General features: G+C 38.2%; 1 protein-coding gene across 2 annotated transcripts; it reads left to right on the top strand.

Moving 5' to 3' along the window:
• Positions 1-644: 644 nt before the first annotated feature.
• Positions 645-19,192, top strand: LOC146579553 (type I phosphatidylinositol 4,5-bisphosphate 4-phosphatase-B-like). Of its 2 annotated transcripts, XM_085263431.1 has the most exons (8): positions 645-947; positions 4,719-4,900; positions 6,322-6,428; positions 8,644-8,755; positions 8,932-8,984; positions 9,092-9,182; positions 10,668-10,833; positions 16,107-19,192. In XM_085263431.1, the coding sequence occupies exons 1-7, from the start codon at positions 881-883 to the stop codon at positions 10,809-10,811; spliced, it is 756 nt and encodes a 251-aa protein (XP_085119557.1). In that variant the 5' UTR covers positions 645-880; the 3' UTR covers positions 10,812-10,833; positions 16,107-19,192. The 2 variants fall into 2 exon arrangements, with proteins under 2 accessions (XP_085119557.1, XP_085119548.1); XM_085263422.1 differs by lacking the exon at positions 16,107-19,192 and having other exon boundaries at positions 646-947; positions 10,668-13,608.
• The last annotated feature ends 2,203 nt before the right edge of the window (positions 19,193-21,395 follow it).

Genomic DNA, 21,395 nt, shown 5'->3' with positions numbered 1-21,395 from the left:
CACAGTTTCACACCTTGGCTCAGGCGATTAGAGGATCATCAGGGGGTCCTTTTGTCCCTCTGTGGGGGGATACTCCCACTAGGTTTAAATCTGGGACTCTCCACCATTTGACCTTAGAACTGAAGAAGCTTCTCGGATGAGAGGTGAAACGTCTTCAAGCAACTTAAAGAAGTCCAGACGCTTTTCTTTGCAAGCTCCTTTGACAATAAATAATCTCATAAATCCAACCGTCCCTCTTCCACTATGGGCTGGAACCTGCCAGCTCTAAAAGGTGGGATACACCCTGGACAGGCTGCCATGCTAACCGTAGTCATAGAGAGTTAGCTTTAACCAACCTGCCATACATGTCTTTGAACTGTGAGAAGAGACACAAACTTAGCTGTTTTTTATTATTATTATTATTATTATTATTATTATTATTTGTTGTTTTCTGATAGGGTAGAGGAGAGATGCCAGACTAAATGTCATTGCATTTTTATAATGACAAAGTCTAACCTATTCTATTATGTGCACATATACCAGCAGTAATTGTAATGCAATCATCGCCTTACAGTTTATAATTGTTGTTAGTCAACAAAAGCAGAAGGACCCGCCCATTCAAACACGGCTCGTTCATTGGTCTAGCCCGTTGTCCGTCACTTCCTGACTCCTTGAATCATGTGACAGATGTTTTTGTTGTATCGTTTCCGCGTTTAGTGAATGTTTTCGCCGCGTCATGTGGCTGTCAGTAACCCAAACCTCTAGCAGGGTCAGGAGTTGAAAGCCTCACACCGACTCCTCCAAACAAATCTTTACCGGAGGTCCGAGGAGTCTCCCAGACGCCGCAGATACACTTCCCGCGGGGCGTTGTTGGAAGAAAGGCTTGGGTCCGGAGGGAGCGATGGCAGACGGGGAACGGTCACCGCTGCTGCCCGATCAGCACGACGGGACCAACGGCTTCTCTCCCGGTACAAGCTCGCACGGATATCTACCGAAACCTCAGAGTAACCTCTGTGTCCTTTTCACATCACCATTCAGAATACGAGCAGTCATTAATAGGCTTCAACAGCGTGGTATTGTAGTTTGTTTTTACCTTTAAAGGTGTCGTGTTGTAAACAAGTGTTAGCTTTCAGGCTAACGTTAGCCGTAAATAGAGACATTATCACACAACTACAGGGGATTCAACCCACACAAAAATTAATTGAAAACCGATTTTAGGGTGATTTACCAAAGCTAATGAGCACCTTTGAGCTGTCAGCGGTCTATAACAGATGTTAGGCATGAAAAACCGGGTGTTTGAAAGGCTTTTCATGTGGGTGAGTTTGATTTGGTGATTTGCATTATGATAAGGGGTCAGAGCTCCCGGCTGTCAGATCACTGTAACAACGCTCTGTGGTTAGTCATTTATCAAGCCTGAACAGCAAAAATCAGCAGGTTCTGATTGTTCTCATGTAAGGATTTGCTGCTTTTCTTTAGTGCATGGTATTGAACATTGAGTTCTGATGAAACAGGCATAAAGTAAAGTAATTTAAAAACTTCGTTTTGGACTTTTAGGGATATCTTAATTGTAAAATTCTCGACCAATACTAGAGATTACAAATAACAATGTGACCAGACCATTTTTGTTGTGTCATTATTTCACTATTGTTGTGGGTTATGTACTTTTTTTTCTTGTACCAGGAAAATATTAAAAATCACACAAATTTCCCAAACCTTTGAGTTGTTCCGCTTCAGCGGTTTCACTGATTTATCTGGCATTGTGTCATGAAACAATTGTTTCTCAGTTAGGGGAAAAAACCTGCAAGTCGGTCTAGTGATCACCACAGCCTGCTTCCGATTAATGACTGTGTCGTGCTCATGTGTTTTCAGTCTGTGCTTTGCCACAGGGATTTTTATACATGTTTTAAACATGTTTTGTTTCAGCATCTTCAGTCTGCTGAATGACAAATGTGGGAGCATGTTGGGTTTTTTTCTTCCTTCGCACCACTCTACCTCTGAAACCTGGTAGAACCAGTATTTTGGCATTGCTGTGTATTCTCAGGCACATGCAAAAGTAATTTAGTGACTGAAATGGAGAGAAACCACATGATGTCTGGTATCAGGTGGATGGACTGATACTATTTCCCACCTGTAAATACCTCAAAACTAATGGTGTATAAACATTACCTTTTTTTCAGATTGGGCGACGCTCCCATTTCTGGTGTGAGATAATCTGAAAACCAATAACAATCAACCATTTCTTTTCATTTCCTATACAGTATCGATACCAATACGGAGTACTAATCCGTTACCAGCAAAATGCCAATAAGTTGTAATCCACAATGTGAGTGAAGAAACTGGATATTATTTTTTTTATGTGTATGACAAGATCAGGCTTGCCTTGCTGCCTTGCTTTGCTAACTTTAGAAAATAAAATGTGACAAATAAACAAGAATTTAGATTTACTGAATTCTTATTGAGCAGTAAAATGATAAACAAGGAACAAGATGACTGTTCTGTGCATGCCCGATCTCGTCTGAACTTGGAAGCTAAGCAGGGTCGGGGCCTGGTTAGTACGCAGATGGGAGATTTCTTGGAAACTGCAAGCTTTAGGGGCGGCTGTGGTTCAGGAGGTAGAGCAGGTCATCTGTCAGGTTTAATCTCCACCTCCTGTAGTCTCTGTGTCAAAGTATCTTTGGCCTAATTTGTTTTTCATAACTACATCTGGTTTTTTTTGGTTTTTTTACATAATAAAACTCCTAAATGTCATATCCACTGCTTGTAAAAGGGAACTGATTCAAAACAAATAAGGACTCTTATTACTGCAAAATAATGTAGAAATCAAAATTATTTTGCAAAATTACTCCAGTGTGTATTTTGTAAATAAATGTTTACAAAATATACAAATAAATGCAAATATATATACATTTTATTTACATTATACAGTATTAAACATACATTATTAAACCTTTTTATTTCAATCAAGTAGATTTCCGTGAATGGTAAATGGCCTGTATTTGTATAGCATTTTTTTAGTCCCTAAGGACCCTAAAGCGGTTTACACAACCTGTCCTCCACCCATTCACACACACGTTCACACACTGGTGATGGCAGCTACATTGTAGCCACAGCCACCCTGGGGCGCACTGACAGAGGCAAGGCTGCCGGACACTGGCGCCACCAGGCCCTCTGACCACCACCAGTAGGCAACGGGTGAAGTGTCTTGCCCAAGGACACAACGACCAAGACTTCCGATTACAAGGCGAACTCCCAACTCTTGAGCCACGATCGTGAACTTTATATGTCAGTTGACTAAATGAAATTAATATAAATACTTTAGCTAAGCCTGTCACAACCTGTAAGGCAAGGAAATTTTATGGTTTGAAGTTAAGGAAAATGATTGTGCTGAAGGACAAAAACCAGAGAACTACTGCAAAGCAGAATGCAATTTATTTTTTTTATGTGAAATTAGTTGATTTTAATAGTCACCGGAAGGAAAAAAAATCGTCATTGAAGTATAACTATGATTAATTGCCGAGAAGCAACTCCATATAATAACTTGCAGAAATAGTATCTCAGTTTCTGGGATTTAAATGAAACGTTTTTTGGTTTTGTTTTGTTTTTTTAACTTGTAAGCTAAAATTGTTCTACTTTTCTGTGTGATCATGTCAGACATCACATGTCTGGCTTGTTTGTCTTTTTTCATTGCTCTTATCTCTGCTGTGACTCCAATTTCTCTCTCTCACTTCTCTGGTTGCTTCCTTGTAACTGTGACAGTCACTTGCTTTCTGTGCTTCCTGTATTACACTCACGGAGTTTTGACCCTTAACGGTGTCACACATAGATAACATTATGTTAATCAATATAATTAAACATACAATTTGCTGACCCACACATGAGTCAGTATAAACAAACAGATACACATCTAAATTCTGTTTGTGCACCTACTGTTTGTCTTGACCAAGCACAAAAGTGGTGATATTGTGAGCCAATACTTGTTAATGATAACGGTGTTTACTGAATTGCAGTGCTGTACCATTATACAACAGATTTGAAGAGTGAAAATGCAGAAATTTACCATCAGAAAATAGATGGCTCTTAGAAATACCCCACACAAAAGGGAGAAGCAGTTACACTGATCTATTAAGCCACTAGTTTCCTGATCAGTCTCATCAAGTTATAGTTAAAGATTTTATATATACACCACATAGACAAAAGTACCAGACCACAGATTTTAATCTTTGAATTCTAGTGTTTTTGTCTCACATGTTTCTAAAAGCGCCGAACCAAGCAGTCTGCCTTTACAAATATTTGGTTTGGGAATGGGTCCTTTTAAAGAGCTCACAGAGTAGGACTCTACTACTGCAACAAATTCATTACATTTCTTGCTTTCATTAGGGCTTAGCAGTATAATACCAAAGTGGAAGAGTTTAGGAGCCACGGCAGCTCAGCCTCAAAATGTCAGACCGATGTAAAGAAACAGGGCGGGGTCACCAAGTGCTAAGGTGCATAGAAGGCTCTGCTGACTCATGAACTGCAGTGCTCCAAATCTCATCAGTGCATTAATATCAGCACAGAAACTATGCGCTGGGAGCTTCATGGCATGTGTTCTCATGGCTGAGCAGCTGTAGATGTAATGTGTAGGTGAAGCAGTACTTCAGGCTATATATTTTCTGTATTTTTTATGATAAACAAAAGAAGTTGTTTTATTAGTGTTAATAAATACAGTATTTATAAAACCTCTTCTTCGTCTTCATCAGGTTTTGCTCCGTTCCCCAGCTCAGTGGCACCAGGCGAGCCTCCACCCCCGTACTCCCCACAAGGCAGCCCAGACAGCAGCAGTGCTCCGGTCATCAGCTGCCGGGTTTGTCAGACCTCCATATCTGTGGAGGGCAAGACGCACCAGCATGTGGTGAAGTGCAACATCTGCAATGAAGCTACGGTAAGAGGCAGATACAGAGAACTATATAGTCTTGATGTACCTCAACTACAGAAACAAACAACATTTATTTCCTACAAGCTTAGATTATAATAAATGTTAAGTATATTTAACACAGAAGTCCATTTTCCTCTGCAGGGACTCTTATTTTTATTGTAGCCTTATTTGAGATCCTATGTTGCTGCCTTGTTAAGTTGCTGTATTTTGCTGGTGCTACAAGAACTCAGTGCTTCTGTACACATTTCAAAATAAAAGTCATCTGGCATTGCAGTAGAATAAAACGGTAAACCCTTTCTTAATGGGGCTTTTATTGCGAAGCATTCAATGCTAAACACCACCTACACAGTATTTAAAACTCAATAAAGCAAAGTGGGTCTACATTAATGAGTCAAACACAACAAATGGAAAATGAAGATCTTACTCATTGTAGTTATAACTGGTAATTATAATAACTATAATTAATTAGTTAGAATTAGTAAGGACTTGATGGAAGTGAATGGAGAAAAGCTGCACAGATAAAACAACTTTACCTGTTCGTTTTTAAGCATCTTTATCGTTTTATATGTGTAAAATGACTTATTGATATTAAGTAACTGAACAGTTTGAAGCTTTTTTTTTATGTTAAATAAGACTGGCTGTTAATTGTTCCATCATTATTGGAGGCCCATCTATAAACTGACTATGGGTTGTAATTTGCTTCTTTGTAATTGCCTCAGTCACTAGGAGACTGCCATAGTGTCTCTTAATTTGCATTGATGTCACCAACTTGTCTGCAGATAAGTACTTGCTAAGTGGTAGTGAAACTGATGACATTGACATTCAAAGTAAAATTTCAGCAGTAAGGCCCAACTTTTACTTTGCTTACTGCTTACATCACTTTGTTTCTGGTCTTGATGCTTAGGGCAGTTTTTGCTTCTTGTAAATTTCCACCTGGAGCATGATGGGAAATAATCTCAAAAGGAATTTAGTTGTTGTCTTGCAAATGGTGACCCTGTAAGATCAAGTCATTCCCAATTTTTATATTCTGTGACTTAAAACTCTGACTTGTGGCACACTTTTAGATGTGCCTGACTCTTTTCATTCAAAAAAAAAAAAAGACAGACTGTTATCTGCTTGAAAAATGAAGAAAATGATCTATTAATCCAGAAAAACATTTGACAAGAGTAATTGAAACCAGACTTTGTATACCAAAAAATAGTTAATAGCTTTTTAACATAATAGAAATCTGTACTTGCGTCAGTATTTGTTGGAAAGTTGCATTGGTAAACCACAAAATATCGGCGTGTTGGATTGTCGTTCACTTCTCCTTTTGTCTGATGAAATCAAAAGTAAAACAATTTAAGAACCTCACATTTGGAAAAGCCAACAGCAAATGTTTGAAGTTTCTTATTCTTCTATCTGTGTCTTCACCTCTCTGGTTTCAGCCCATTAAGAATGCTCCTGTTGGAAAGAAGTATGTCCGCTGTCCTTGCAACTGTCTGCTGATCTGCAAAGTGACGTCGCAGAAGATCGCCTGTCCAAGACCGTACTGGTGAGTCAGGAAAAGAAACAGAGGCTGTTTTTAATCCATCTCAGCTTTAACACGTAATCACACCACCTTTTCCAGCCGTTCAACAAAAGCAACCATTACGTGGTGTTAAGAGACTGTTGAAGGTACCCCCTTTTTGCAAAATTTCAGCTTTTGAAAAGTTATAATAATAAAAGCAAAAATTATAAACTCTAGTTATATGACACTTTTATTAACAAACGTTTTTATATTAAAGCCTGAAACAAAATTAAATATGTTTAAAAAAGAATAGAACAGACCAGATTTTATAAAACAGTTCTGGAAACAGCCTGGCATTACTGGCGATTTATGCTTCAAGTGGATATCTATGCTGGGCTACATTATAACCAAAAACCTCTCTGAAGCCCTATGATGTAAGCCGGTGTGCACCTACCTGTAAATGAGGTGCAGCCCAAAGCTGTTATTATTGGTCTTTTCAATACCATTGAGTTCTCCTGTGCATTTCCAGCTACTTTTTAGCCGCAGTTTTTAAATCAATCAGTGAGTTTATAACACTTATCATCTCAATATAAGGAACGATAATTATAGCTTCAGTATTCCCAGCATTTTATTTGTTTCTGTAACACTCACAGCACATACAAAAACCAGGACATGACCTCCCCAGTACACTTAATGGCGTGTTTTGACCCTTCAGTATAAAAATTGGTAAAAGATGTGGTTTGATGACTATTATAATAGCGTCTGGGTTTTTCCAAAGGTAGCTCTAATAAGCTGTTTATACAGAAATCAACCTCACTAACCTCTGATGCAGACGTGGTCATTTTGTTCTATAAGCAGGCTTGAAGTATGAAACTACTCCGAAAAGAGAAGCAAGTTTACTCCACATAGGTAAACCGTAAATCTTTCCATCTTGAAGTCTTGATTTTTGCCCTGACGGCAACATAATGTTCAGAAATCTCAGGCTCATGGCTGAACGAGCCTCCTGGTCTTCCTCGTCTCGCGTCTTCATCCACTAAGGTTTAGCAGAATGACGACCTGACATCGGTCAGACTGGAACATTTCCTGCTGCTGTCATCTTCCATTACTGCTGATTAAGTCTGTATCCAGTACTTTTTCAGTGTAAGCTGCTCTAAAGGCTTTTGGTGTCAGCTCTGAGAGAACAAACAGAGATTAATGAGTTAGTTAGGTGTGTTGAGCCGAAAGTCATGAAGGTGGACCTCTTCTTCATATTTTGATTTTCAGTGTTTTAGTTTAAAATTGGCTCTTGGTGTCTCATTTTTAAACCAACTAACAAATCATGATCCAGGGATGTCAAACATAAGGTCTGGGGGGCCAGAATTCTGCTGGCAGAAACTTTGGAGAAAGTGAAGGAGGACATAAAATTTGGGGTTTTACAGCTTTTCCTACTCATAAAGACCTCCCCCATGGCCATACATACTATTCATTAATATCGCTTAAATAACAAAAAAGTTCCTGTTTGGTTTTTGGTTTTGTGTTTGTTCCCCACTATTTCTGTCTATAATGAAATTTTTGATTTGGACAGTGGGTCTGCAGTTAAAAACTGGTACTATTGTGAATTAACAAAAACTAAATATATATAGGTAAATAAAATATAGGTCAGTCTGAGTAATGAACTACCGAACAATTAGAAAACAAAAAAACCCTAAACATTTATTTATTACAGTTCAAGCTGAAAGAGTTGTTCTTTGCTACAGAAACATCTCTTTATCCTGCGAAAACCTGAGAGGTACTGGTGAAAAAGTGATTAAATGTGTAGCTACACCTCTTTGCACTGGATAAAATGCAAGTTTCCTCAGTCCAGCCCTCTTAAGATCACATACAGAGGGCTTTATGTCACCTATAATGTGAAATGAACTTTACATTCCTTTTCTAGGTTGTCTCACCGAGATTTTATGTTTTTTTAAAAAAAAATTTATTGGTCATTCCAGATTAAGTCCAAGTGAAATTCCCGCCTGACACTCTTAATCAGCTGGGGACTTTTTGTACAGTAACTTTAGTATATTTCCTCATTTGTTTATTTACTATAATCACTTCCAGTTACAGTTTTTCCAAGTCACACACCTTCATAGTACACAGGGCTGGCTTTAAATTTTTCAACTTTAGGTTCACACCCTTTTTTAAAAAGCTAAAAAGGTGCTTTTTGGACAAACTTTGAAATAAGCAGTAAAGGCTGTTCACATGGGTTTATGTTAAATCAGTGTTTTCTGTTCCCCGGCAGTAAACGCATCATCAACCTAGGTCCAGTCCACATTGGAGGGGACAGTCCTGAACCGCGGCGTCAGCCTGTTGGCATCAGAGTCATCTGTGGACACTGCTCCAACACATTCCTGGTAAAAGTCACACACTCACATGGCTTATATTACAGCTGACAGTGCCAGTTTTACTTCTTTATGCATTTATTTACTGACATCTACAGAATTATTTGCCAATGTACTCTTCTGCTTTACCCCCTGATAGAGAACTGTAATATATGCACACACTGACCTTTTCATTTCCTCTCTCTTAGTGGACAGAGTTTTCAGCCCGCACTTTAGCTCGATGTCCCCACTGCCGAAAAGTGTGAGTATGTCAGATGTTCACTTTCTGTGTGTGAGGAAGGTAAATAAGTGTTTTGCATTTATAATTTGAATTATTATTTTTTGACTGTCTCTCGGTTTGATTTCCAGCTCTTCTATTGGTTGGCGGTACCCCAGAAGGAGGAGCCTGCTATGCTTCCTGCTGTTTTTAATCCTCGCCGTCTCCACAGCAGGACTTTTGGTGTGTATTTGTGGGCGAAGATGTTGGAGTGATGTTAACTTTTAAACTGTTGGTCGATCAAATTGTATCCTTTTTTTAAAGATGATGATTAGGATGCCAAAAGCCAAATCGTTTAACCAGCAGACGTCCTACTGCTGGAAATTTTAGGCGAAAATAAACTCAATAGCCATTTTATTATGTAAACATAAACTTATTATGTAATACTCTTTAGCCTTCAAAGCGGCCTTAACTCTTCATAACATAGATTTAACAAGCTATCAGTTAAAAACACTTCTATCTGCTTCAAGGTTCAACATGTTGTGTGCTCAGAGGTGCTCATTTATATACTTAACGAGTGATTATCTGGGTTTCTGTTCCCTTCCTGACTACTCAAAACAGTCTGGCCATTCTCTGACCTCTGACAAAGAAGCGTTTTCTTCCACAGACCTTAAGCAAACTGGATATTTCCTCTTTTTCACATCATTCTCTGTAAACCAGAGATGGCCATGTGGGAAAATCCCAGTAGACCAGCAGTTCTTCAACAACCATGACACATTCAAAGTCACTGTCGTCACCTTTCTTCCTCATTCTGGTTCTCAGTTTAAATTTCAGCAGATTATCGTAACTATGTCTACATGCCTAAATGCAGTGCTCTGCTGCCATGTGATTGGCTGATTAGATATTTGCCTCTCACCATTTAATTTTGGTTATCACCTTTTATTCATTGTAACTATTACTGTTAATAATTAATAAATTAACTGTTATTGCTGTACTTTAATATTTTATATAACCTAATTGTAAACTCTACTTTTGCACAAAAGGCAGATTCACAGATGCTCTTTTTGTTCACCTTTATATAAGTGACAACAAAAAAACTGTTTACTCTGTCTTTATTTACACCACCAGCAGTTACATTAAGAAAGAAACATGATTGTTATTCATTTCAAAGAGAAATAACTTAAAGTAGATCACACACTGCTCAGATGGCTTCAGAAAAGCCTTAATTCTCAACAATTTTTAGGTAATTTGGATGACATTTTTCAAGTCACACAAAGCGAAACATCATACAAAAGGTCACAAAAGAGAAAAGAGGCGCAGCACTAGCACAATAAGCAATAATATCATTGTAATTGTTCATAATTGTGTTCAATTTATACCCAAAGTTGCAAAGCAGCAGTGATGTTGCATGTTATCCCTTCATGTGTCCTTTAGTCAGCATGAGCTTTCATTAAGTATTCCCTTCGAAAAGCTGACAATTTAAACATGGTGTAGATTAGATTGAATCCACATATATAGTCGTGGTGGCGTGTGGTTAATATGTATTTTATTTTGCTGATTTTGTGGCTTCATTGAATGTTCACTACAGTAAATAATTATTTGTGAGGTGCAATTGCTAACTGGAATCACAAGTTGCCACTTTCAAAATAAAACATAAATTGAGAATTTTATATGACCAAAATCATTGAAAAATTTTTAAAAACGTCTTCTGTTTGCTTCTGTGTTCAGGTCGGTACCTGGAAGCCCGCCAAGAGCTCAAAAGGGATCTACGTGTCATGGGTGCTCCTGCTCCTGCTCACTTTGTTCACCATGGCCAGAACAATCTACTGGAAGTGTCTAAAAATTAGCGAACCCTTATCCAATGTCACATAGAGGGAGAAAGAGGGTGAGGAAGGTGAGGAGGCTGGTGTATGAGGAGGAGACATTTAAAATAAGAAAGTAAAGCGTTAGATCTCAAGTGAGGAAAACAGTAAGTCCTGACATCAACGAGGGAAGAAAAGATGGGGGAACAGTAGATATAAAGAAGGAAGGTTAAAGAAGAAAAGGTTTTTTAACATGTTAAAAACATCAAGTTCCTACAAAATTGGGTTAGAAAATATAAACATACAGAGGCAAAATTCACATAATTCAGTTAAATTGCAGAGCTGCATGTGATTGTGACTGTGATTTTTGAGAGATCCGTACATTTTAAGCAACAGTAGATAAGGACACTCCTAGAGTGCAGTACTCCACCAAGGGCAATACTTTATCTTGGAGTTTAAAAATAAAAGTAATGTAAAGTTTTAAAGGTTCCTTCTTTTGCCAATCCTGTACTGCTCTGCCAACAGCAATGACGATCTCTGTTTAAAAAAAAAAAGACTTCTAGAACATCTAGGCATTAATTCAAACATGAGGCTGAACTTTTGCGCAGATTACCATGTTTTCCACTGAAGAGGTCCTTCATTGTTTGCCAAGACCATAAGCATGATTATGGAAATCAAAAATGTATTCACTTTGTTATTCCTGACTAAAATGTCTCAAGTAAATGAAACCCCAAATAACCGATCTGGTTAAAGAGAATATTCTATTTGCCTAAAACGCTTGTGGATGGTAGCCAAAAAGATCCTCTATGCAAGAGAAAAAAAAACCTAAAATACAATGTGGACTTAATTATAAGAATAGTAGTAATCAGACTGGGTAGATCAGGCAGAATAATTTAGTAGTTAACTTTTTTTGCCAGCAACCAGAGGAGCCTACGTTCCCAAATTTGCTTTTAAATTGATCCAAAATGGAGCAGAACCAGTAGACGCTTCTCTTATTAAAGGACTAGTGTGATATTTTAAGTGAGACTGTGCACTTTGAAAATTGGGCAAGAAGACTGATATTGCTCATGTCTGTGTGATAAATAAGAATTTCAAGAATTTACAATGAGCATATCTTACTTTACCGTAGCATAGCTTTGTGTAAATGTAAATGAAATGCTGAAAAAGATTAAATTAAAAGTTGATGTTGTGCAGGGTATTAAGTGTAGGATTATTTGTTTACTATCATTTTTTTGGTAGCCTTGCATATAGCCGAGCTAGCTGTTTGCGTGTGTTTCCTCTCTTTATGCTAAGCTAGAGCTAGCCAAGCTATTTTTTTTTCTTTATTTGAAGCACTGACAGGAGACTGGCATCGATCAACAGCAAATTATTCTGTTTAAGGCCCCAGTCACACAGGATGGCACACCAGTTGGCAGCCACCTGGCAATGACTGGCCCAAAAGGAGTTGGCAAGTGGTTGCTGGAGGTTGCTTAGTGAAATTTATGCTGTGTTATCTACTCCACTAGTGTTAGTGGAACTTGCAAAAGTGCAACACACTCCAGAAAGAGGCCTTGCACTGTCAAAATAGAAGTTGTGGGTTTTGAAACATATTTGTTTCAGTGCTAAGCTTTTACTTTGTAGGGGAAAGGTCTCTGTTTTTGGGGTGTCATACGTTCGCATGGTTCACGAATGCTTGTCAAGTAGTTTATGAGATTTTGCGGAAGTCAATCTCTCCCGGGTATACTAGAGGAAACTGCAGTGATCTGTTAGTAGCCACTAGGAGATTTTTGGTCCAGCAGCCTGTTTGCGACTGATTTCACCCAGCACCTCCAGGACAGGAGGTTGCCGGGGGGGTGACAGACTGGTCTGTAGGCCTATGTGACAGAGGCCTAAACAAATTAAAGATGAATTATGCACAATGAATGAAAGTCTCAAAGCAAACAGTTTTTTATAATGTTTCAATGTTTAATAACAAATCCACGACCAAACTATGAGAAGTACTTAAAGGACCTTAATTACAACATAAAGGCAGATGGCATCCGAAGGAACCATGTGGATTAATCATTAAATTTAAACTTTTAAATGTGTTTGCTGAGGGACAAATTATGGTGTGAGTTAAAATTGTATGTAAAAAGTGCTTTTAATGCATACAAATGAAATTATGGAACAAGCAAACCAGTGGAGACTGATATGAAGAGGGAAGTTAAGTTGTAGCTAATAAAGGCTTCACATGAGGAAATGATTATGGAGGGGCATTAACCTGAGATTAAATAGCATATGTTTCCTTTTATTTTTTTGTCATGTTGTGTAGTAGCACATCAGCATTCTTATCAGATCTTAGACAGGGTGTTTGGGGCATTTGATGTGATTTATTTTTTTTCTGTATTTGTTTTAACACCAGCTTTATTTTGTAATGATTCATGTCAGAGAAACTCAAAGTTTTTGTTTGATGAAAGGATGGCATGTTTGAATTTAGTGACAGAGCTTTGATATGTGTGTACTGTTCATATTCTTCAAAGTTGTCTTTGAATCACAGGTTTAAAACACTTGATCCACACGCAGGTTATTTTATTTATTTATCTGTTTTATTTGAATCAAACTACTTTCTCTGACATTCTAGTAGAACCTGTTAGAGTGTCCGTTTCTCCGTGGAAGTGCAAATATATCCAGTGGATGTTGATTATTTTAGACTGTACAGAATTGTCAAAGCTGTCTCTTCCCCCTCATGGCTGATTAATGTAAGTACCTGCTGACTGTGAAACATGTTGCACTACATTGTACAGATGAGCAACTCCTGTATCTTTGTTTCAATGTTATCCTGGTGGATGGAGTTGTTTTGTTTTTGGGTGGGGGGGGGATGCAAAACTAAGTAATACTTTTAACAACTTCCTCTGACTCCAATGTGCCTCTTATTTATTTACATATATCAGCTATTAATAATATGTGTCTCTCTTTGTCACAGAAAGTTATCAGAGTATTTAGGATGCATCGTAATGTCTTAAATACCCGTGAAACTTTTATAGTTTATGTTAGTTTCTTTTTATGGGGGCATATGGCTTATGAACCGAATGCCACACCACAGCATTTACAGTTGAATCTGATTTGCATGCCCATTCCTGGTTTACACTGTATATGTATTTTGTGGTTTTCTAGTCATACTGGCCACTCAGTCAAATTTCAGAACTGCCTCAATTCTTGATGACGTAGATTCAACAAGGTGCTAGAAACATTCCTCAAAAATCTTTGGTCCACGTTGACATGACATCATCACACAATTGCTACAGATTTCTCAGACATACATCCACGATGGGAATCTCCCGAAGGTGCTCTGTTGGGTTGAGATCTGGTGACCGGAGGAGACTTGGTGAGCTCCTGTGAATAGAAGTAAATGGCCTGCATTTGTATAGCGCTTTTCTAGTCCCTAAGGACCCCAAAGCGCTTCACACTACATTCAGTCATTCACCCATTCACACGCTGGCGATGGCAAGCTACATTATAGCCACAGCTGCCCTGGGGCGCACTGACAGAGGCGAGGCTGCCGGACACTGGCGCCACCGGGCCCTCTGACCACCACCAGTAGGCAAACATGGGGTTAGTATCTTGCCCAAGGATATTTGGCATGCAGCCAGGAGGCAGCCTGGGATCGAACCACCGACCTTCTGATTAGTGGCTGACCTGCTCTGTCACCTGAGCTACAGCCACCCACTGTAGTAGCATCAGTTTCCTGCTCTTCATGTTCTGGCTCACAGAAGCGACACCTGGTGTGGTCTTCTGCTGCTCTAGTCCACCTGCTTTAAGTTTTGCCTGAAGAGATGCTATTCTGCATACTTTACTTGTAATTAGTGCTTATTTGAGTTTCTTTTGCCTTCCAATTGACTCAATCTGGCGATGTTCCTCAGCAATTTTAGACCACTTTGTGTTTAGAGTAACTTCATTCACCTTTCTTCCCTGTTCTGATGCTTGACGTGAACTTAAGAAGATCGTCATATCATTATGTGATTGGATAATGAGACAGTTAAATTATACAGGAGCAGATTAATGGCCAGAATAAAATATTTGATGCTTCAGCTGATTGTTAATATTGATACACCAGTTTTCATCAGTATAAGAGAACAAAAAAAGTCAAGCATCAGCTGACAGTAGTCTAGAAACACAGCAACAGTTTCATGTCAGTAATAAATGTATTCGTTTTATTGGTTAGTTTTATTGAAGTAATAAACTCTTGGACTTTGACAAAACTTTATGCACATTCGAACTTTATTCTCTATGCAGAACCAGTTCGAAAATTGTTTGATAAGCAACCTTCGAGAATGAATCGAACAATTGCTTCTATTAACTTAAATTAAAAGCCTACATTAAACAGACGGATAGATGAATGGATATTTATGAAAGGTATGCTAAAAAACAAAACTTGTTCAATGCATACAAATAATAAGACCATGTTATGTATTTAACACAGAACGCCACAAGAGGTCAGAAGAGCAGTATCTTTAAGTTAAATCTGCTGTCTTTAAAGCATTACCTGGAGTGTGTGTTAAAAAAGAAATGTATTGCCTGGAAATATTGGTTGCCATTGGTTTGTCTGATATTCTACATCATAGTTACCCCAAAGGTTCATTCTGTTCATCTGGACGTAGTGTTTTCAGTGGGAGAAACGTTTCGTCACTCATCCAAGTGACTTCTTCAGTCTCAGCTGACTGCAGGTTTCTCCAGATCTTATAAACAGTACATTTGCATAATGACTGAAACCAGCCCACTGAAGGAACAATGGGCTGGGAGGTCAGTTCCTTAATCTTAATAATGCAGATTCTCATGACTATTGATCAGCAACCACTGACCAAAACCCACTGATCAATGGCCATGAGTACCTTGAGTACCATTCACAGAGAGTTGGGGAATGGCTGCAATCGCAGCATTGTAAGACGGCGAAAGATGTACCCTTAGGCCCCCTCCTCGATTCAGAGATGGTCTTAGATGGTCAGAGAGGTATAAAATAATGGCGTACTGATCATGATAAGAAGTCCATTTGTAGACATACAGATATATGGTGATTCTTGCTTGTGTTATTTCTAAAAACACTAAACAAAAACCCAGCCTGTGATAAACGTAGAAGTCCTTAGTATATTTGATGATGCCAAAACTTTGTATAATACAATAATACTATACAGTGATCCAGCTACACTTATAGACAAGCTATAAATAATGTAATATGTGAGTCTATTTATTTCTATTTATAGCAGTTATTATTCATCTTAACTTGCATATACAAGTAGTTATCTTCACTGTGAGTCTCATTACTGCTAAAATTGATTTGAATTGATTTTCTTTTCAAGTCGGACAGACATTGACTCAAAAAAATTTTTCCCCCACCCCCTTTTTTTTGCAGCTATCTACTCAACTCCATCATCGAAGCCAGACTATGAAATACCATACCATAGAACAGCAGTCCCCAACCCCCGGGCCTCGGACCGGAACCGGTCCGTGAGTCGTTTGGTACCGGGCCACGAGAGTTGAGGCTCAGGTGTGAAATGTATGGTTTTCAGGGTTTTCAGTGTTATTTTGTTATCGTTTTTATCGTTAACTCTGTTTTCCTGGGTCTTTTCACGTATGTTATGAATAAATCTTCTTTTTTTCGGTACCGGTACTAGTTTTATTTTGTTGTATGTAAAGGCCGGTCCGTGAAAATATTGTCGGGCATAAACCGGTCCGTGGCACAAAAAAGGTTGGGGGCGGCTGCCATAGAACAGCACACGTCTGTATTTGGATGTATGCACATGCTCAGTTCTGTTTAAGTTAAATGTTTGTATGACTGTAACCCACTTTATCTCATTGGGTAATATTGTAGTTTTACAGAAGCTTGACTAAATACTTTGAAGCGGCTTCCTGTACAATGTTTGTGTCTGTAGCAGTCAAAAAAGATCAAGAAAAAAAACATGCTTCAGTAACACTTCAAAAATTAATTGTGCCAGGGTTAACAGATGAGACGTTTTGATCTTCTATGTATATCATAACTTATACTTTGCTTGCATCTGTCTCTCCAAAGAATCTCACTCCTTCCTCTTCAGTCTCTATCCCTTCTCCCCCTCTCCAGCTGCTGCCTCAGTGGGATGGGTGTAGTTTAGTGCCGCGTTCTTCCCGGATTGTCTTTCAGTCTCTCGCGGCTCAAATACCGCTGAGGCCACTAATGGCTTAAGCCTCAAAAAATCTGAAATGCTTGAATCCTGGATCACCCTACCCCTGGGATAGCTGGAAATCTGAAATCAAGGACAACTGGAAAATATACTTTATAGAAAGCTGCAACGATTTACTGGCTATTTTTTCTGGGGGATTTTTTTGGGGTTTTTTTTAAAGTATTTATCATGTAGCAGATTGGGCTGGTGATGTTCTCCGGTAACATAAAATACTTGTAAATGTGGATCTGCTTCTTCAGGATTTCATCACAAAAGAAATACGAGCACTGGATTTATTAAGAAAGCATTACATTTTTATTTGTAAACCTGGAATTCACAAAAATTCCCCTTTTTCTCTCTTAATGTTGGGATTGTTGGATGGATCAAGTCTTAAGGACTCAAAACTTTCTATCTTAAATAAAAATTGTGCAGGTGTGTATGAATGTGGTTAAACACAGGATTAAGTAAGGAAGTGTGAGCTGCTTGTGCCTCTGTTTGTGTGCATAAATGTGTATGGATGTTTATAGCCATGTTAGAGGAAAAGAAGGACCAAGGTTCTCCAAAACAGAACAAACCATCAAAGATCAACAGCGGCAACACCTGTCACTCGACATTGGGTAAAACCAAGTATATCTCAAACAGCGGCAACACCTTCAAACCTGCACACGGGTGAGAGAGGAAAATCTTTGTGTTTCATTTCTTTTTCTGTCTGCAAGTGACAAATGCAATGCATGTGTGCATTTTGTATTAATAATGCCTTTACCTTTCATATGTGTGGAGAAAATGTGAATATGCAACAAAAAAAGTTTTAAAAAGTCATACAATCACAACCTGGATAAATCTTAAAAAACATTTTGCTAAAAAAAAAGAAATGTTATTTCTTTTGTTAGAAATAACATTTCTAACCAAATATAATGTAAAATCAAGATTTAAAAAAACTACCTTTGTCTTTTTAAAACATTTTTTATTGTGTGACTTTTTTCAGGGGGTACAAATACAAAGAATAACAGTACTAATGATGAATGTTGAGAAACAGTCAACCTTAAAATCCTGCTAAATGTTGGTGAAGACTTTTATCCACAGTCGCGACTATATTCTTGTATGTCACATGTGCATATGGAACAATTAGCAAGTTGGAAATAGTCCTTTGGTATTAACCCTGGCCCAAACAGCTCTTACAGCTAAAGGAAGACAACAACTGCACGTGACAGGGCTATGCATGTATATGTGGATGCCCCATCTGTCTAGATCCAAGTATTTAAAAGTTTTATTCATGTGTGTACATGCATGGTACCACCAAACATATGTTCTTTAGTTGATGACAACAATGAATTCCCTCGATTTCGATTCCCATTTCAATCAAATCCAGGTAGGAGGAGATGAATGTAAACATCTAATACCCAGCTGATATCACTGCAAAGTAAAGAGGGCAAAGAGAATAAAGCTCTGTAGTTATTCAGTGAAGTGGCCTAACAAAATGTTGAGGCTGTATATGCTAGTCCTACTTGCTGCTACAGGCATGTCTGAGAGATGTTTATGTGAGTCTTAAGATTAACTGCAGTGGAAGATTCCAGATTCGTTTGCTATATTAGAACAAGACGTTGATGTTGCTCCAAAATCTGGCTCAGAATAGCCAACTTGGTGAAGATGTTCCTTTGCTTGGTGTGAAGAAACTGTGGGCAACTCAAGATGTTTGGATAGAAGTTGTTAATTGTAACCACCTATGGTATCTTCATTGTTACTAGGGCAGCTGTTTGACAGTTTGACTTTTAACTGGATCCATTAATGGTCAGATCACAATGTCTTTACCTTTCATTTGTATCGCCATCTCTTTTCTCAGTGTTTCATTCATTATTCACCCATTCACTCATTCACTGCAGTTTGCAGCCTTTTATTTCCATGAATGAAACCCACTCATTTGGTCATTCATCTGTTAATTCATGTATTCACTCATTCACCCATAATCCATAAGTTTTACATTTATGTAAGATCTATAAAACATTCAAGCTTGAAGTACTGTACTGTTTTATCTAGACTTTTAAAGAATAGAGTCATCCATCCATCCATCCATCCATCTTCTTCCATTTATATGAGTCCTAGGCAGTCTAAACAGAGCTTCAGTCTGTCTCCCAGATTGCCGCCTTCATCTCTTTCAAGGTGACATCGCCAGCCAGCCCAGATACATAATCTCTTATTTATCTGAGAGAGCCTAGGTTCTCACCTATGAGGCACCGGAAGGCATCCAAGTCAGATACCCACTGAGAAGTATTCTCTAATTCCTGACTTAAAACTATGCCATCAAAACAATTGTAATTGATTTTAAGGGACCGCTCAGAAGACTGCAGGTGCTCCAATTAATAATAAAAACACATATTAAAGTGTTTTCTGATCTGACACCACTATTTCTTAGGCCTAGGAAATCTTGCACAAACCAGCAACCTATCAGTAGCTGTGACTAAAATATGAAGCTTAATACGAAGCACAAATCTTTACTTTTAAGCATCAGATTTAAGCATCAACTAATGGTGTTTTTTTTAATGAAGTTCAACACAACCACATAAAGCACAATTCTGGAGACAAGTTAAGAAGGTCTATGCTGATTTCATCCAAATGTATGACAGGATAAAATAAGAAAGGGATGGCACTTTAGATCCAAAGAGATCCCGTCGAGAGAGTGCCTTGGATAAAGATATGTGAATCTGGGGAGTGCCAAAAATTAGGAAAAGTGGTGACTGTGGTCATCTTTTACTTTTACATGGCTTGATGCTGGTTAGGCTAACTGTGGTGGGACAGATTTGGACAGATCAATGATGATTAAATTGCAATTATTATATTTTTTAGCCACCAGGTGGTAGGCATCAATGACACAAATTTTAACTTCTTTACAGGTTGTGTATTGACTTGATTTCAGTATTTATTGTGCTATAAATCTGTTTTTAACTGTACTAAAACATCTCAAATTGCTAAAGGCTGCACCATCTGCTTCTGCTGTTTTCTGTCAGCTGTTGCTCAGGTCGTGTACAGTGGGTTTCTCAGAGCTTTTCTGGCCATGTGTGCCCAAATTAAAGCTGTCAGTATGCTATAAAACTAAAACCAATTATCTATAGGAGGCTAAAGAGCCAGAGCTGAGCTACACTCCTTACCTTTACCTTATCTTACCTTTTCCATCACATATTAAGCCACTGATATAAAAACATTGACTAATTTCCTATGTTTAGATTATGTGATTATGCAAGATACTGAAATCTAAGCGCTTCTTCAGTTCAAAGACACACTGACCTTATAGAAACATTGTCTGAGTCACATACGCATTTAGCCTACATACTCACCATATGACCAAACACCTCGTAAATGTTTGAGAGGGTTTTGGTTTGTGAAATTTGATGCTGGTTATCATCCAAACCAGTGGATTTAAAAGAGCAGCTGTTCCCTTTTCTCCACTTTGTCGTTTTTGCTTTTTTAAATTTATTTATTTATTTATTTTTATCATCATTTCTTCTTTACTTTTCCTCTTTAATGTGCAAGCATTCTTCCTGGAGTTCCCACCATTCATTTTCATTGTCCTTTGCCCTTCCATGCCCGTTGGCCGGGACGCTTTAAAGTAGTTTTCCAGACAATCTGGATCCAGTCTGTCTGATTTTACTGTGTTCCTCAAACCTAAGTCCAAGTCTGTGTCATGTCATTTAACATTAAAAATTATTAGTCAGTGCAACCCCCAATACATTATGTATATGCTACGTCATGAAATCTTGAAACCTCAAGTCTAAGAAAATATCTTTTTTTTTTTTTTTTTTTTTTTTTTTAAGTTGTATGGAAATATCTGTGCCTAATTGTTGTGGCTTAAAACCTGCAGTTGCTTTATTTTTGGCCACTTGAGGGTGATAGAAAACAATTTCCGCTACTGAGGTTTGGTGTGCGTTGCTTGAAAGTTGTCCATCCTGTGTATTCCTTGACTCTTTTGGAGGTTATTAGCTCGTTCTAGGTGAAACTCAGAGATGGTGTAGCACCAAAATACTCCCACTGATTGTTTTGGTTGCTAGCAGATTACCATAGTTGCCATTTTTTCATGATTGTGTGCAAATACTCACTAACTACTAGCCAGGCAGTCGAACAACTTGATAAAGTGCAACACAAACCAGAATTTGGGTGGAAGGTGGGGCTTCAAGTGAAAGTTGTGCCCTAGCATTGCAGCCTACATGCATACATATACAAATTTCGATACAGGCAAAATGTACAAAAGTCCATCATTCAAGTAATAGAATCCAGTCATCCAAAATGGGGAACACACTAATGTCACATGGTTAGTAATTGCATGTCTGCAAAACCACAATAACATTGACCTTTTACTGTTTAAGATAATAATCCAAATGTTTCTGTTGATTATTGGCAAATTTTCAGTTAAATTATTCTTGATGATGCAGATCACAAAAATATGACAATCATAGGAAATATGGCTTTCACAATATTGGACAATCCTGCATCACACGCTTTAGGCTCACACAGAA

Source organism: Mchenga conophoros, linkage group LG3, assembly GCF_057382185.1.
Source record: "Mchenga conophoros isolate Kocher_MC1m ecotype Shallow Benthic linkage group LG3, M_conophoros_male_GT1.1, whole genome shotgun sequence".
NCBI lineage: Eukaryota > Metazoa > Chordata > Actinopteri > Cichliformes > Cichlidae > Mchenga > Mchenga conophoros.
This window is presented reverse-complemented; position numbering and strand designations above follow the sequence as displayed.